This window comes from Oryctolagus cuniculus, chromosome 16 (assembly GCF_051225735.1).
Source record: "Oryctolagus cuniculus isolate XC-2025 breed Fujian yellow rabbit chromosome 16, ASM5122573v1, whole genome shotgun sequence".
NCBI classification, from domain to species: Eukaryota; Metazoa; Chordata; class Mammalia; order Lagomorpha; family Leporidae; genus Oryctolagus; species Oryctolagus cuniculus.
In genome coordinates this window covers 66278956-66297363 of record NC_142882.1, presented here as the reverse complement: position 1 = coordinate 66297363, position 18408 = coordinate 66278956, and the positions used below count along the sequence as shown (strand labels likewise).

The 18408-nt window shown below is 40.9% G+C and overlaps 1 protein-coding gene across 10 annotated transcripts in view; it reads right to left on the bottom strand.

Moving 5' to 3' along the window:
- Positions 1 to 457: 457 nt before the first annotated feature.
- RALA (RAS like proto-oncogene A) overlaps positions 458 to 18408 on the bottom strand; it is a 73617-nt gene continuing 55666 nt past the window's right edge. For 5 of the 10 annotated variants that reach the window (XM_002713768.6, XM_070059756.2, XM_070059759.2 and 2 more), the window contains 2 exons: positions 15972 to 16146; positions 458 to 2446 (listed from right to left, as the gene is read on the bottom strand). In XM_002713768.6, coding sequence (XP_002713814.1) covers positions 2324 to 2446; positions 15972 to 16146 — 298 coding nt within the window. In that variant the 3' untranslated portion in view covers positions 458 to 2323. Of the gene's footprint in view, positions 2447 to 9700; positions 13416 to 15971; positions 16147 to 18408 lie in introns of those variants that run through there. The other 5 variants (XM_051852909.3, XM_070059755.2, XM_089315648.1 and 2 more) reach the window with 2 other exon arrangements.

Here is an 18408-nt window from a genome sequence, read left to right as displayed (position 1 = left end):
AGTCCTGGCTGCTCCACTTCCAATCCAGCTCTTTGCTATGGCCTGAAAAGCAGCAGAAGATGGCCCAAATCCTTGGGCCCCTGCACTCATGTGGGTGACCAGGAAGAAGCGCCTGGCTCCTGGTTTTGGTTTGGCCCAGCTCTGGCTGTTGTAGCCATTTGGGGAGTGAACCAACGGAAGGAAGACCTTTCTGTCTCTCCCTCTCACTATCTGTAACTCTACCTCTCAAATAAATAAATAAAATCTTTTCTTAAAAAAAGTTATCTTCTTTGTATTTGTGCACATTGGGAGTGTTCCATTTCTGAGCCTGGATTAAACCCAAGCAGTGATAACACTGTTACTTAGGAAACCTGGTATTACACAAAGAAGTTCCCAAACTGAAAACTCAAAGGATTTAGTTGATTGAGAATCTGAACTTTATGTGTCACACTGCAAACATCAAGTAACAGCACAAAGATTTTAAAAAAGGAAGTTTATTGGTCTTTAAATGGCTCAAATTGCAAATAAACGAATTGGGTAGTGGCATCAGCCTAAGACATGTGATGCATCTTTGTCAGTTGGCTTCATAGCACCTCAGTACCCAGGAGAGGAAAGGTCTCAAAGCAAAGTCACAATGTTAGTGGTTAGGACCCCTGGTTAAATAAGACTGCAATGCGTGAGTACACATAGAGACTGCTGGGCCCGCTGGCCAGTATTACATTGGTAACTTTAATTCTGCACATGGCATAACCTATGAAAAATACGAAATGGAAGATGTACATCTCACACCTTTGAGGGACAAATATTTAACATGACAAGCTGGATATAGTATCTAAAGAGCTGAGTTCCTTAAAAGTCTAGTTTTGTTAGCTTACATATACAACCTGTTACCTGGAATGCCTGAACACATCCTTGACTTGTTCAAATTAGGGCTGACTAAAAAGAAAAAAGAAAAAAAAAATCTGTTAAAATCAACTGTCCTAATTCCATCCTGAGGAGGAAAAGAAAAGTGACAGTGGTCTGTGTATTTCTCATCAAAATTATGTATCCAAATAGCATGCCGGAACTCTTCCAGTGGCAACATCACACAATAGTGCCACCGCCTGACACACTGTGGTCTCTGTGTGCCACACACGTTTTCCGCACTATGCCTGGGTTTGATTGCTTGATGTTATTTTTAGGAAGATATAGCTACACAGGGCTTCATTAGGAACATAAACAGACTACAGATACTCTCAATAATTTCTATAAAGCCAAACTGTAAACCTCAGGAATACAAGTTTAGAAATAAACAGGTGGCAAGCATGCTTATTCTCCCCAAGTGTTCTAATGCCAAATGCATTAGTGCTGCTGACGTTTGTCCTATGCCCTAATTCCAGGAGATTAAAAAGTAACACTTATATATGCTCACCACTCGTAGAAAGTGATTTCTAGGGACCAGCATCTTAGGAAAAAAAAAGAGGCTTCACTCAAACACAAGGGGTACTGAATCTTCAAAGTCTCAAATTATCTTACAAGTAGATGCTGGCCCTTCATTTCATACCACCTTACAATTTATTAAAGCAGTCAAGAAGCTCTGGAACCTTATTTAAGAACCAGAGTATGGCACACAGTTTTCATCTGGACAGACTCCGAGTGGACAGTTATTTCTCAAGAACCTTCTATACAAAAGCTGTACTCCATACCAGGCATACAGTGTCTCACAGAATGATGAAACTGGGTATTTTTCGGTTTCTAAATTAAGGCATATTCCAAAATGTCCGTGTACAAGTTTACACCACTTTTCTAAGTTAATCACCAGTTAATTAATGCAGACTCACAGATGAATTACTCTCAGTTTAACTATATGCAACAACCATGCCAACAACTTTTTCTTCTATATTTTGCATAACAATGGTTAAAAAAAGTGGTACAGTTTAACTATCATGTTCACAATTGTCATTTTTCAAGGCAGTAGAAGACCAAGACATTTTAAAATCATATAAAATTTAAGCTTTATAATAAACACCAGAGGAAGTAGCCTTTCCTCCCATTCCCCACCCCACATCTCACCTCTTTATTTAACAGTTCCAGAAAGACTGCCCGAGAGACACACACGCTACATTCAGGACCGTGATAAATGTAGGCAGTTATGAAATAAGCTGAACTTTGCTTCTTGGAGAAGCCACATTAATTTCTTTTTAAAGTGAATCTGACTTTCAGTGCAGTTCCAATTCATGCTTTTAGTGATACATAACAATTTCCAAAATGTTAAAGTAATTTCAGTCAATTGGGCCTTCAATGGCAATGCTTATAAATTATATTTATTAGTATGGTCAAGGTAAGAAAGGAGTTTGGGCTTTGATTATAAAATGCAGCATCTTTCTCTGATTCTCTTGGCTAAACTTTTCCTCTTCTTTTTCCCATTCTTTTCTTTGCTGTCTTCCATCTTTCTGGCTCGAATTTCCCTCATTAAATCAAAAAATACCTAGAAAGAAGAAAATAGGGTAAATAAATCACACAGATAATATAAATCTAGTATTTCTCCAAATCAAAGCAGTAAACTCGAGAATAACTAAAGAAGAAATAAGAGCTCTTGCTTGGAGCTTTACAGGGAAAGGAAAACACAATACTAAAGTCTACTTCTAGTATCTTGAGAAAATGGAAAATTTTCTAAATGTTCATATAACATACCTGATATTCCTATTCCAATTTTCAAGACTAAAATGAAATAAGTGAGTCAATATGGTAAAAAAGGAAGGGAGCTTACTGCTCTAGTCTAAGGGAAGATAGTACAAAAAAAAAAAATAAATAAAGTGGAGAGAGCGCAGTCTCAAGTTAGGGTTAGGGAGAAAATGGCAGAGGAAACTCCACACAAATCAGAGGGATACTGTGGACATGCATGGAGGGTGTGGAGGTGCACAACTCAGGACCCCGGCAGCCGACAGCCTCAGCACCAGCTCTGGAGTGAGATGAGAGCAGACTGCAGTAGCTCAAGCCACTGGCAATAAAGCTGCGGGAAGAGCCTGGCGGGAGTCCAGCTTGGAGTCCTGTAGGGGACAGTGTACCTGCCAACCTAGAGGGAAAAAAAGGGGGGACATGATTCTCTCTCCCCAGCCATCCGGCACCAGCATCCTGTAACCAGCTGAGAGAGGGCAGGTGCCATTTTGGACATAAGCAACAGCTGTGCCAGCTCATATCCGAGCCCAGCAACTGCTGGGAGAATTGACACGGGGCTGGGAGCTTGCGACTGTAGGAGCCTGTGTATCAGGACTGTGAAAACACTGTGGCTGGATGGGTGGGCTCAGGATGTGGCTGGGACCTCGGACAGTGGTGGCTCCACACACTCAGGGCTCCCTGATTCCCTGGAGAGTGTCATTCCTGTGGGATCCATGTATACAATGAGGACTGCACAGATCCTTTGTGTGGTTCTTGTGGCAGCACAGATGAACACTGTACCCACTTGGGCTAGTGTTCATGCACTGGTCTCCTTTGAGGAGGGGAGGTGAGTGTGAGACTATGCCAACAGAGAACAAACCTCCCTTCTGATAAAAAAAAAAAAAAAAAAAAAAAAAAACAATTACCATGCCCAACCTGGGTGTCACCTTGGCCACTCCCTTCACCCTGGAGCACTGAACAGAGCTCCCTGGCCACACCTACCATAGCCCTCTGGGTATTCACTGAAAAAACAGACACTGTACTAAGCCACAGAGGCATGCTCCAAAGATAAAAGCCATCACAGGGAAAAATACTAAAAACAAAACAAAACAAAACAAAACAACTCTACAAATGCCTAATAATAAACACAGCAATTCAAGAAACAAGGAAGACAACATGATGCCCCCAGAAGAACATCAACTTCAATAGCAGAATGTGTAGATAAAGAGCCTGATGGAATGCCAGAAATGGAATTAAAAAACTGATAATGGGATTATTTAGAAGTAATCAGAAGCAAATTCATGAACTAAAGATATCTGTACATAAATGAAAATTTTTCCAATGAAAATTGGGATTTTAAAGAGAAATCAAAATGAAATCCTGGAAGTGAAGAATTCAACAGAACAAATAAAAAGTGTGGTGGAAAGCCTTAACAGATTCTGTGAGGCAAAAGAAAGAATATCCAAGTTAGAAGACAAATCAATCACTTGGGGCCAGTTTGAGACCTGGCTGCTCCACTTCTGATCCAGATCTCTGCTATGGCCTGGGAAAGCAGTGGAAGATGGCCCATGTCCTTGGGCCCTGCACCCATGAGGGAGACCTGGAAGAAGCTCCTGGCTCCTGGCTTTGGACTGGCCTAGTTCTGGCCGTTGCAGCCATCTGGGGAGTGAACCAGTGGATGGAAGACTTTCTCTCTCTCTCTGCCTCTCTGTAACTTTGCCTTTCAAATAAATAAATCTTCCAAAAAAAAAAAAAAAAAAAAAAAAGAAGAAGAAGAAGAAGAAGAAGAAGAAATAAGAAAACTAAAAAACAGTGTTGAAGATTTATGGGGATAGTATCAAATGACCCAACATAGGAGTTTCAGGAGTTCCAGAAAGTGTGCAAAGAGAGAATGGATTAGAAAGCCTTTTTGGCAAAAATAATTACTGAAAACTTCCCTAATTTGTATAAAGAAAGGGACGTACAAGTACAAGAAGCACACAGAACTCCTAATAGACATGACTAGAAAAGACCTTCACTACAACACATTGTAATCAAACTCTCCACAGTAAAACATAAAGAAAAGATTCTAAAATATGTACAAGAGAAACACAGTGTCGAAGAAAGTTTATGGCACCGAGAAAATGGAAAAGCACCAAATAAATGAGCTATCAATGCATTTCAAGGACCTAGAAAAAAGAACAAACCAAACCCAAAGCTAGTAGGAAAAAAGAAATAATTAAAACTAGAGAAGAAATCAACAAAATTTAAATCAATGTAACAATACAAAAGATCAGCAAAATGAATAGTTTTTTGAAAAACCAAGTAAAACTGATACACCACTGACCCAAATAACTAAAAAGAAAGAAGACACAAATCAATAAAATCAGAGATGAAACAGGAAATGTAACAAACACTATAGACATAAAAAGAATTATCAGAAATTACTACAAAGAGCTGTATGCCAACAAACTGGGAAACCTAGAAGATATGGATAGATTCCTGGACATATACAACCTACTTAAACTGAGCCATGAAGACACAGAAAATCTAAACAGACCAATAACCAAGATGGAAATTGAATCAGTAATAAAGACCATCCCAGCAAAGAAAAGCCCAGGACTGGATGGCTTCACTGCTAAATTCTACCAACATTTAAAGAACTAACTCCAATTCTTCTCCAGCTATTCAAAATAACTGAAAGCGAGGGAATCCTCCCAAGCTCCTTCTATGAAGTCAGCATCACCTTAATTCCTAAACCTGAAAAAGATATAATAGAGAAAAAGAACTACAGACCAATTTCCCTAATTAACATAGATGCAAAAATCAACAAAATACTAGCCAAATGAATCCAACAACACATCAGAAAGATCACCCACTAGGACCAAGTGGGATTTATCCCTGGTATGCAGGGATGGCTCAGCATTTGCAAATCAATCAATGTGATACATCACATTAACAAACTGAAGAACAAAAACCATATGATTATCTCATGCACAGAAGCATTTGATAAAATTCAACATCCTTTCATGATGAAAACTTTAAGCAAACTGGGTACAGAAGGAATATTCTTCAACACAATCAAGGCAATTTACGACAAACCTATGGCCAGCTTTTTATTGAATGGGGAAATGCTATAAGCATTCCCACTGGGATCCGCAACTAGAGAAGGATATCCGCTCTAACCACTACTATTCAATACAGTCCTGGAAGTTTTAGCCAGAGCCATCAGGCAAGAAAAAGAAATCAAAAAGATACAAATTGGGAAGGAGGAAGTCAAACTATCCCTATTTGCAGATGACATGATTTTATAAAGAAACTTCACTAAGAAACTAGTGGAATTCATAGAAGAGTTTGCTAAAGTGGTAACACACAAAAAATCAACACCCTTTGCATACACATACAATGCCACAGCTGGGAATGAACCTCTAAGATCAATCCCATTCACAAAAGCTACAAAAAAAAAAAAAAAATCAAATACCTTGGAATACATTTACCCGAGGATGTCAAAGATCTCCACAATGAGAATTACAAAACATTAAAGAAAGAAATAGAAGAAGACACACAAAGAAGAAAAAATCTTCCATGTTCATGGATTGGAAGAATCAATATCAAAATGTCCACACTACCAAAAGCAATTTACAGATTCATTGCAATACCAATCAAAATACCAAGGACATTCTTCTTAGAAATAGAAAAAACAATGCTGAAATTTATATGGAAACAAAGGAGACCCCAAATAGCTAAAGCAATCTTATACAACAAAACCAAAGCCAGAGGCATCACAATACTAGATTTCAAGACATACTACATGGTAATTATAATCAAAACAGCCTGGTAGGCCGGCGCCGCGGCTCACTAGGCTAATCCTCCGCCTAGCGGCGCCGGCACACCGGGTTCTAGTCCCGGTCGGGGCGCCGGATTCTGTCCCGGTTGCCCCTCTTCCAGGCCAGCCCTCTGCTGTGGCCAGGGAGTGCAGTGGAGGATGGCCCAGGTGCTTGGGCCCTGCACCCCATGGGAGACCAGGAAAAGCACCTGGCTCCTGGCTCCTGCCATCGGATCAGCGCGGTGCGCCGGCCGCAGCGCGCCGGCCGCGGCGGCCATTGGAGGGTGAACCAACGGCAAAGGAAGACCTTTCTCTCTGTCTCTCTCTCTCACTGTCCACTCTGCCTGTCCAAAAAAAAAAAAAAAAAAAAAAAAAAAAAAAAAAAAAAACAGCCTGGTATTGGTATAAAAGCAGATGCATAGACCAATGGAACAGAGTAGAAACACCAGAAATCAATCCATGCATCTACAACCAACTTATATTTGACCAAGGAGCTAAAACCAATCCTTGGAGCAAGGACATTCTCTTCAACAAACGGTGCTGGGATTTCCACTTTGCAGAAATATGAAGCAAGACCTCTACCTTACACCTTACACAAAAATACTCTCAAAATGGATTAAAGACCTATGACCTTTTACCTTCAAATTACTAGAGAACATTGGGGAAACCCTGCAAGACATTGGCATAGGCAAAGAGTTCTTGGAAAAGATCCCAGAGGCACATGGAATCAAAGCCAAAATTAACAAATAGGATTACATCAAATTGAGAAGCTTCTGCACTACAAAAGAAAAACTCAGAAAAGTGAAGAGGCAACCAACAGAATGGGAGAAATTATTTGCAAGCTATGCAACAGATGAAGGATTAATAACCAGAATATATAAAGAAATCAAGAAACTCAACAAAACAAACAATGAAGTTAAGAAATGGGCAAAGGACTTAAACAGGCATTTTTCAAAAGAAGAAATCCAAATGGCCAGTAGACACATGAAAAAATGCTCAGGATCACTAGCCACCAGGCAAATGCAAATCAAAACCACAATGAAGTTTTATCTCACCCCAGTAAGAATGGCTTTCATACAGAAATCAAAAAATTCTGGATGAGGGGAAAAGGGTACCCTAATCCACTGTTGGTGGGAATTTGAACTGGTACAGCCACTGTAGAAGGCAGCATGAAGATACCTCAGAAATCTAAATATAAACCTACCATATGTACCAGCCATCCCACTCCTGGAAACTGACCCAAACAAAATGAAATCAGCATATGAAAGGGTTATATGTACCCCCATGTTTATTGCAGCTCAATTCACAATACTAAGATATGCAATCAACCCAAATGCCTTGCAACTGAAGACTGGATAAAGAAATTATGGGATATGTACAGCATAGAATACTACACAGCAGTAAAAACATAAAGAAAGAAATCCTGTTGTTTCCAACAATATGGATAAAACTGGAAAACATCATACTTAGTGAAATAAGCCAGTCCCAAAAGGACAAATACCATATGTTCTCCCTGATCTGTGATAATTAACAGAGTATCTGAAAGGTAATCTATAGAATTGAAATTAACACTTCAAGATACAATGACTTTGAACATCTCTTGTCTCAACAGTTGAGGAAGATTTTTTTTTTCCATACAATTTGTTGAACTCTTTACTCTGTATAGAGTTAATAATATGACTTTATACAAAGTCAATTGAAAATAGATCTTAGTAAAAAATAAGAATGGGAATAGGAGATGGAAGAGGAAGAGGGGTGGGAGTGTGGGTGGGGAGGATATGGTGGGAAGAACTGCAATATTCTTAAAGTTGTATTTGTAAAAAGCATGAAGTCTGTATTCCTTCAATAAAAGGTTTCTAGGGAGAAAAAAATGAAAGAAGTGCTACCAAGTAATGATATCTTTAGTGATAAAACCCACTGATTATTACACTGAAGGATGCTATAATCAATAAATGGATTTTATTAATAGTAATTTGATTAATATAATTCATACTTAATAACAATTATATTCAATAACTTTTCTAAAAATGGAGCTGAGGAAGGAAAGCAGGTACTTTATCATATTGATATAAGATATGAGAAAAGAACTTTGTTAGATCAGATTTGAGAATGTATCAATTTTTGTTTGATGTCTGGGTATTAGCAAATAATAAGAAATATTACCATAGTAACTAAGAAATCACTAGTATAAAAATTCAAAAGTTAAATTTCAGGAGGGCCTGGAAGGATACAGACTCATATTATACATAGACATTATGAATATGTGAGTAGGATAAATAAATGAATCTTAGGGTCCACACTTTTTTTTTTAAAAGGCATTTTATTTATCTGAAAGAGTTACAGAGAAAGGTAGAGATATGTACAGAAAGAGGTCTTCCAGCTGCTGGTCCACTCCCCAAATGGCTCCAGTGGTTGGAGATGAGCCAATCCAAAGCCAGGAGCCAGGAGCTTCTTCTGGGTTTCCCATGTGGGTGCAGAGGCCCAAACTCTTGAACCATCCTCTGCTGCTTTCCCAGGAGTATAAGGAGGGAGTAGGATTGGAAGTGAAGCAGCCAGGACTTGAACTGGCACCCATATGGGATGCCAGTGTTGCAGGCCAGGGCTTTAACTCACTGCACCACAGCACCAGCCTCCCACATTTCTACATTCTGGCTTTCACTACAGTATAAATATAATGCAGTAAGACTAAAAGTGAGATGAGCAAGAAATATAAATAATAAATGTATGTGAATAAATGAATGTATATATAAAGAACAATTTGCCTTTCTTAAGATGCCTATAATTCATGAATGGCAACTTTATCTGAAAAAGGCAAGGTGAGAACAGTATACCTGGAAAGTTACCTGTATGTGTGTGTGTGTGTGTGTGTGTGTGTGTGTGGTGGGGGACAGGGATATCTGTTAGCCTGCATTTACAAAAAAGAAAAAACGGGGAACAGGGTTGTGACATAGTGGGTTAAGCCATCACCTACAAGGCTGGCATCCCACATCAGAGTGCTGGTTTGAGTACAGGCTGTTCCATTTCCGATCCAGTTCCTTGCTAATGCCCCTGGGAAAGCAGCTGATGATGGCCCAAGTGCTTGAGCCCCCACTGCCCATGTGGGAGATCCAGATGGAGTTTCAGGTTCCTGGCTTCATCCTGATCCAGCTCCTGTCATTTGGAGTGAACTAGCAGGTAGATACCCCCCACTTCTCTCTCTCTCACATCACTTGTCTCTCTGTGTCATTCTGCCTTTCAAACAAACAAAATACATCTTTAAAAGAAAAAGAAACATTGAAATTATAAACCAAACAATAATAACCCCTTTTATTTTCAATTTTAGAGGAAAGGTAAAGGGTAGAGGGAACAGTGGGACGTCTCTGAACAGACCTTGTCACATAATTTCTACTTTGGAAACAAATATTTTACACATTCAAATGAAATAAAGTAACCAATAAAAATTGAAAATTGAATTAAAGCAAGTAAGACTAACTATATGCCAAGTTGGTGACAAGCTAATGCAGAGGAAAGAATTATTCCAAGGGTTTTTATAACATAGCATATGGAACGGTTACCTCAGAATAGATGCTAAAGATAAAAATAAAAACAAAATTCCAACAAATAAAAAAACAAAAAATCCAAATCTTAAACTTTACTTTATAGCTTATTTGTCAGTGACAGCGATAATGCTCTTTTGGGATTATTTTATATATATTGCAGGATAATGCAAATAAATTGTTTTGTCAACATAGAGGAACCAAGATTTTCAGTGTAAAAGATACACGGAACCAGGGTTCCTCAGGTGAATGGCTGATCCCTGGTCTGGAACAAGAATGTAAAATTTAAATCAGAGACCAGAAAGCCATCAGAGACTACTGGGCTCAAACACACAAAATGGCATGGATGGTTAAAGACAGGAAACACAGCATTAAATAGACACAAAAGAAAGCAACAGATTGAAACACAATGGCATCAAATCCATGCCTGCTGTACCCCTACTTCCACAGATGGATTTTGGGAGGGTTCTGTTCAAGCTTACAGGAGACTAGCTGGTGCAGGACCTCTCTGTGCTAACTTGATGTAATTATTAGAGCACTCCCAAGCAGTGCTTTCTCATGCAGGTAGAGCACTACGAGAAGGATATTATCAGCAGGCTTAATTTCTAATTTTAGGTGAGCCTCTGCAATAAACTTCCAAAATTCTATTAGAAAACAACAAGGTCATTTTAACTAGCAACACAGTGGGAAACTTTGCAAGTCTCCATCAACTCATTTAATGAATTAGAGCTAAAGGAAGTCCTGTTTCAGCTGCCAAGTGGAAGGAAATGAGTAACTAAGGCCAGGAATAAAGAACTGGTTTTGATGAACTCACACAAATGATAATCCCCAAAGCACAGGTTTCTTCCAACATCTTTTAACTCTTCCAAATCACATCTCTCCTCCCTCCCTTTCTGTTTTCTCAATTTAGGGCAATCCAGTATGTTCAAAATTTGGCTTTTCTAATTTTAGGTAAGAGACCTCAGGAAATCCCTCCTCTTCTCACATGAATTAAAATTTAACAAGATAACATGGGGCCAGTGCTGTGGCATGGTAGGAAAAGTGCCTACCCACTGTGCCAGGATCCCATATGGGTGCTGTTTCGAGTCCCAGCTGCTCCACTTCTGGTCCAGCTCCCTGCTAACCGGCCTGGGAAAGCAGTGGAAAGATGGCCCAAGTCCTTGGGCCCCTGCACCCACATGAGAGACTGGATAAAGCTCCTGGTCCAGCCCTGGCCACTGTGGCCATTTGGGGAATGAACCAATGGATACAAGATCCTCCTTCTGTTGCGCGCCCCCCCCCCCCCCTTCTCTGTGTAACTCTGCCTTTCAAATAAATAAATAAATCTAAAAAAAAAAAAAAAAAGGTGAGAAACAAACCTACAGCCTTATAAGTCTGAGCCTAGAATACTTACAGTTAAAAAAACCCTATATTTTAAAGTAAGTTATCAGAAATGACTAACACCTCTTTAAAAAAGAACAGCCATTATCTCAAATCTAAATTCTTGCCATTACTTAGATTCCTTCATTATGAGTACTTAGCAACTTCTAGTTCATCATATCATATAACCTAACAGGTTTTCAAATGGATTATGATCTACTATAAAAACCAACGTAAGAAGGTAAGATATTATCAGCGGCACTTGGCGTAGTGGGTAAAGCCACCACTTACACTACCGGCATCCCATATGGGATGGTTTGGGTCCTGGCTGCTCTACTTCCGATCCAGCTCTCTGCTACGGCCAGGGAAAGCAGCAGAAAATGGCCCAAGTCCTTGGATCCCTGCACCCATGTGGGAAGCTCCTGGCTTTGGATCAGTGCAGCTCTGGCCATTGTGGGCAACTGGGGAGTGAACCAGTGGATGGAAGACCTTTCTCTCTCTCTCTCTCTGTAACTCTTTCAAATAAATAAATAAATCTTTAAAATAAAAATAAAAAAAAGCAGCAGCTCCTGGCTTCAGACTGGCTCAGTGTCAGCCATTGTGGCCATTTTGGGGGTGAGCCAGATGGAAGACCTCTCTCTCCCCCTATCTGCCTCTGCCTTTGCCTCTAACTCTGCCTTTCAAATAAATAAATATTTTTTTAGAAAAAATATATTACAAGAAATAAAAATAAAGTTATTGGGGGCTGGAGCTGTAGCACAGCAGGTAAAGTTGCCACCTATGACAACAGCATCCCATGTTTGAGTCCCGGCGGCTCCACTTCAAATGGCCTGGGGAAAGCAGCAGAAGATGGCCCAAGCGCTTGGGCCCCTGCCACCACATGGGAGAACTGGATGAAGCTCCTGGCTTTTGCTTGCTCAGCCCTGGCCATTATGGCCATGTGGGTAGTGAATACTGAATTATTTCCTTAGCAAAACAACCCCCACCCCCACTCCCAAATACAACCTGATTCTGGAAATTCTAGAGTCGTTGCAAGGTACTCTAGCCACTGAAGTGCTTTATGGTTTGGCAACTCTGCAGGTTATAGCAATACATGAAACAGTAGTTTTCAGTATGAATTTATAAGTAGCCTTGTTTAATGCAATTAATTCAGTTTTGGGGATATGACCACAAATTGAAGACCCTGTCTTCTAAAACTGGCTACAACAATACTTCCTAGGTGCTTTTCCAGCATCTCTTCAAGCTTTAGCAGGAGGCAGAGTCTATTCCCTCCCTCCTGAATCCATGTGGGACTTTGCGACTGCCTCAGTCAATACCAGGAGGCCAGTCAGAAGAGGAGGGACGGGGGGCCAGCACTGTGGCACAGCAGGCTTAGCCTCTGCCTGTGGCACCAGCATCCCAGATGGGTACCAGTTCATGTCCCGACAGCTTCTCTTTCAATCCAGGTCTCTTCTTGTGGCCTAGGAGAGTGGTGGAGGATGGTCCAAGTGCTTGGGCCCCTGCACCCACGTGGGAGATTTGGAGGGGGTTCCTGGATCCTGGCTTTGGATCGGCTCAGCTCCAGCCATTGTGGCCATCTAGGGAGTGAACCAGCGGATGGAAGACCTTTCTCTGTCTCTCCCTCTCTCTATCTGTAACTCTACCTCCCAAATAAATAAATCTTTCAAAATAAGAAAAAGGAGGATGGTTTCACCAGTTCTTAGTCTCTTGTCACACTTGCCTTTGGAATGCTGCCACTACACTATGAGCAAGCCTAAACTAGCACACGTGGAAAAGCCACATGGAGGAGCCTACATGGATAGGAACTAAGGCATCCCTGGACAACAGCCAGCATCAACCGGCTGAGCCAGACATGTGTGAACAAGCCTGCAGAACCTAAGTTTAGATACTTCCAAGTGCTCAGGCGTGAAGCCTTTCAGCTGAGGCATCGGACAGTGTGGAGCAGAGACAAGCCCTCTCTCTCCACTGTGTCCTGGCCAAATTCTTGGCGAGGACAAGAATCTGCAAGCAGAATAAATGTCTATTTTTCCCAGAAAGTTGTTCGGATGTATTTTGTTGCAGCCATGGTAACAAAAACAGCCCATACTTTTCCTTCTCTTCTGAAAAAAAAAAAAAAAAAAAATCAATGCATGCACATGACGAGAAGTTCCAATACAGAAATCCAAAAGACTATTTAAGATCTGCACATTTGCTTTCATCTGCATTTCTTTCTCATGGTTGGGTAGTATTCATTATATGGATGCACCATAGCTTAAACCAGTTCATTACTGAACACTTGCATATTTCTAGTCTTTTGTTTCTACAAATACTGCTTCCATGAGGACCACCAAATTATGCATTTATCTGTATGATTTTTTTCTGTGTAATACATTTTAACAACCTGAACTGTCATGTCCTAATTTTGACAGATCACCAAATTGTCCTCCCACCAGCATATTAGAAGCTCCTGTTTTTCTGTACTTTTGTCAATGGTATATTAACAGCCTCTGCTTTTATCCAATGTGCCAGGTTCAAAAAAAAAGTATGCCATTTCATTTAAAAATTCTATTTCCCTTTTTATGAGATTGAACCTTTTTTCCAATTTAAAAGCCATTTACATCTCCCTCTGTGACGTGCCTGCTCCTATCTGGCAACTGGGTTGCTGGTCTTCTTCCTACTGGCCTGTAAGAGCTCTGGAAATGCACACCAGCATATTCCCCAGGGCCTCTGACACCAGCAGATGACCAGCTTTACTCCTTGGACTGTTAATCTTTGACTCTCTTCTCCATTCATTCCACAATCTGCTCAAGACATCAATTAAGAGGAAACTATAGGCCGGTGCCGTGGCTCACTAGGCTAATCCTCCACCTTGCGGCACCGGCACACCAGGTCCTAGTCCCAGTCGGGGCTCAGGATTCTGTCCTGGTTGCCCCTCTTCCAGGCCAGCTCTCTGCTGTGGCCAGGGAGTGCAGTGGAGGATGGCCCAAGTCCTTGGGCCCTGCACCCCATGGGAGACCAGGAGAAGCACCTGGCTCCTGCCTTCGGATCAGCGCGATGTGCCGGCCGCAGCGTGCCAGCTGCAGCGGCCATTGGAGGGTGAACCAACGGCAAAGGAAGACCTTTCTCTCTGTCTCTCTCTCTCACTGTCCACTCTGCCTGTCAAAAAAAAAAAAAAAAAAAAAAAGAGGAAACTATATACATGCAATGATAATGTTCAATGTTGCCTTTTAAAACCCCTAACATACTGAATTTTAAAATATATTTTCATTAAAAACTATTTGATCTAACCTTGGAGAAAACTAGTACAGTATACTGAATAGAAATCTTTCAGTACTCATTTTGAGAGCTTGTTTGGAGGTTCCAGTAGGGGAGCGCAGCTATTCGTATACCCTTGACCCAAGTCCAGTCCTTTAGTGGGGAAGGTCGTCTTCTTTGACTGAGTGCACAGCTTCAGGAGGGACGCACACGGAGCGGTGAGGGAGGAAGGGGACACCCGCCTAGCCAGCCAGATCAGCCGAATCGACCCTGGTGATCAGCAGGGTGACAGATGTCGCAGTCAGATCGTCCTCACATCCTCAGTACTCACTTTGTACAGACACCTTGGACCGAGAGGAATCTGACCATGTGATTAAAAAATTAATCAGTTATGACACAATGCCTACCTTAGGACCAACAGCAAAAGAACAGGGGAAAAAAAAAAAACTTTTGAAAACCAGACACTCCTGGATCAGGGATCTATAGGGACAAGATCAATCCACTAAAACTATGGCCAGCTAGGGCAGTGTGGTCTACTGCTCTACTGTCTGCATCATCTGTGATCTGGCTAGGAATGTAATCTCCGGTCTCATTCCAGACCAAATGAATCAACTCGCAGGGTAAGACTTAAGGACGCGTTCATCAACCTTTACAGGCAGTCTTTTGCACATCGGTGTCTGAGAGGCGGAACTCTGGAGCCACAGTCTGTGGGGTCTGGAGAGGCCCCCGCTGGAGGCCATGATGCCCTTGCGCTGCCTCAGCCGGCGGCCTCTCTCTACTGGAGGCCACTTTGGGCAGCAGCATGACCTGCTCTTGGGAGCTGCCTCAGTGCCCAGTGAGGATGCTCTACAGTGGGAAGGACCACTGAGCAAAGTGGGAAGGCAGGCAGGCAGAGGATTTCCCTTTCCAACCAGAGATATACAAAGACTGAGGGTGCAGAGTGCCGTGGTAATAACAGATTTCAAAATCCTATTGTCTGGGGGCTTCTTTACCTTGGGTGGCACCTTCACTTTTGACAACTTAAACGGGGCTGGGCAGGCATCAGTCAGAGATGAGGACATTCAGTGCTGGCTTCTCAAGGCTTTAGACAATTTGTCCTAAATTACCCAGCCCCATTAGAATGAGAAAAAAAAGGCAGAGATTCAGCTCAGGAATGCCGTCAGTGTTTAAAAAAAAAAAAAAAGAAAATTTAGCCGCAGTGTCTCATGTTCTGATGGCTCTTGGGAAACTACAGACAGGGTGAAGTAAGAAATTCCTCACATGCTGTACTTGAGCTTTCTGGGATGATAAAAAGTAACATGTATTAAATGTATTAAATCTCTGCTTGGAAGTCTCAGGGATTCTCCAGACAAAATGGGGCCAAGGTACAGCAAAGCAACCTATTTATAACATGATGTAGTGGTGAAGGGAGTCACATTTACCTTGTCAACATTAGCCCGCGTTTTAGCAGATGTTTCCACGTAGTTAACATTCCACTGGTCCGCTCGGTTCTTTGCCTCTTCTACGGAAACCTGCCTTTTATCTTCTAAATCTGATTTGTTACCAACCAGCAGAAATGGAACATTCTCATCTTCTTTTACTCTTAGGATCTGCTCCCTGGATAAGAAAATAACAAATATTAACATTACCCCTAAATGTTAAAATAACAGTATCTGCAATCAGCATTTATTTATAATTCCATGTTCTTATACAGTAACAACAAGCTCATTATACAGTAGAAAATAATCAGTGCTTATCCCATATTCCAACAACAATCTTTCCTTTTTTAAAGATTCATTTGATTTATTTGAAAGGCAGAGAGAGAGAGGGAGAGGAGAGAGAGAGGGATCTTTTCTCTGCTGGTTTACTCCCTAAATGGCCACAATGGCCAGGGCTGTGCCAGGCTGAATCCAGGAGCCTGGAGCTTTTTCTGGGTCTCCTACGTGGGTGCTAGAGGGCCAAATACTTGGGCTGTCATTCTCTACTTTCCCTGGGGCTCTGATAGGGGAACCTGGCATCAGAGGCCATGACTTAATCTGCTGTGCCAAGTGCTGCCCCACCTACCAACAATCATCTGAACTACATATTCAGTTCACTAGTAAAGGAAAAACACACCAAACAGGAGGACATCAACTTGGCAATACAAGCCCAAATTCAAAATGTAAAGTCCTTTTTTTAAACTAAATTTTTATTTTAGGAAGACTTTAGTTATAGAGAAAAGCTGTGAAGACAGTACAGTTTCCATATATCCTATCTCTGGTTTCTCTTACTGTTACCACCTTAAGTTAGTGTGGGACACATATCACAATTAATGAACCAACATGGACATATTAAGGGAAATAAAATCCAAACTTCAGCCAGACATTTGTGCTTATTCCCCAGCATCCTTTTTCTGTCCAGGATCCCACCCAGGACCCCGCATGACATTCTCTTTCTTTTGGATGACTGTGACAGTTTTGAGGAGTGCCAGTCAGGTAATCTGTAGAATGCCTATCAAGTTATACTTATCTGATGTTTTTCTCATCATTAAACTGGGGATCTGAGCTTAGGGCAGATCAGAGGTGGAATGCCAAAAAGCCTCTCACATACAAGAAACCATTGCAAGGCATCTCTAAAGCACAAATTTTCTTTACTGGGAGACAAGCTGTGTACTGTGAAAGGCACCGATTTTAAAGTAGCATGACTCGGCTCTTCCTTGTCATGTGACTCTGAGCAAAGTACTTCTTTGCCTCAGTTTCCTCAGCTATAAAATGTGGCTAACAATAGCCCTTTGGTTAGACAGCTGCCATGAGGATTAAATGCAAAGTACTTGTAACTGTGCATGGCATATTGAGAATATTCAATAAATGTCAGCTGTGCTTGCAATTATCTACTGGAGCAAGATGTTTTCTTACAAAAATCAACAGAGAAAAGGAAATATGGAAGACAAGACTTACTCTCTTGTTACCTTCTCACTCTCGTTATCTGACAGAGGCCTCTCTTGAAATACTGAGATGTTGAAACTATGGAAAACTAAGTATTTTAGGCTAAGAAAATAAGAAAACTACAGGGATTATTACATTTGACTTTTGCAAGAATTTCATAGCGATGTTTGAGGGACTGAGTAACATCTTCATTACAGCTTATTTTCAGGTTATTTTGTGTTTCTAAACACAAATAATCAGTGAATACCACTGATTATTTTCTGAATACCACTACCCCTCCTCCACTATCAGTAACATTTTACCGACTGTTCACCATGTGCCAAGCAATACTAAGTGCTTTATATACATTAACTCATTTACTCCTCACCCAAAACCTATGAAGTTAGTATTACTACTACTAATTACTACTACTACTACTACTACTACTACTACGTATTACTATTCTTCTTTCACAGATGAGGAAACTGCTCAGAGTCACAAGCCAGAAACTGAATCTCAGAAATCTAATTTGAGAGTACACATTCAACTTTTGCACTGGACACCAAAGGAGCGCCCCATAACCAGATACCTAAAGGAACAAATTCTGGCTGAGGGGGTTTATTCCAACAACTGTGCATCAGGAGAGCTGCCTAACTCTGATATGGAACTAACACCAAGGTGCCTGGCTTTATGCTGAGTCTCCTGATGTTCTACAACACTTGTCCTTCACGGCAAAGTAACAAACTGGTTGAGGGGAATGTCTTTATTGTATGTGAGAGGGATTTAAACAGTAAAGTATTGATCGTATAAAGTCAGTTTTATCTTTCTGAAAAAATGTTTTAAATCAGTTATTTCAATTGAGGGGTAGAACTGATACTAACAAAATAATGTGTGGCATTAAATACCTTGGCATAGAATAATCAGGATTTTTTTAAACACCCTAAATAAAAATGATTAGTCATTTTTTTAAAAAAGT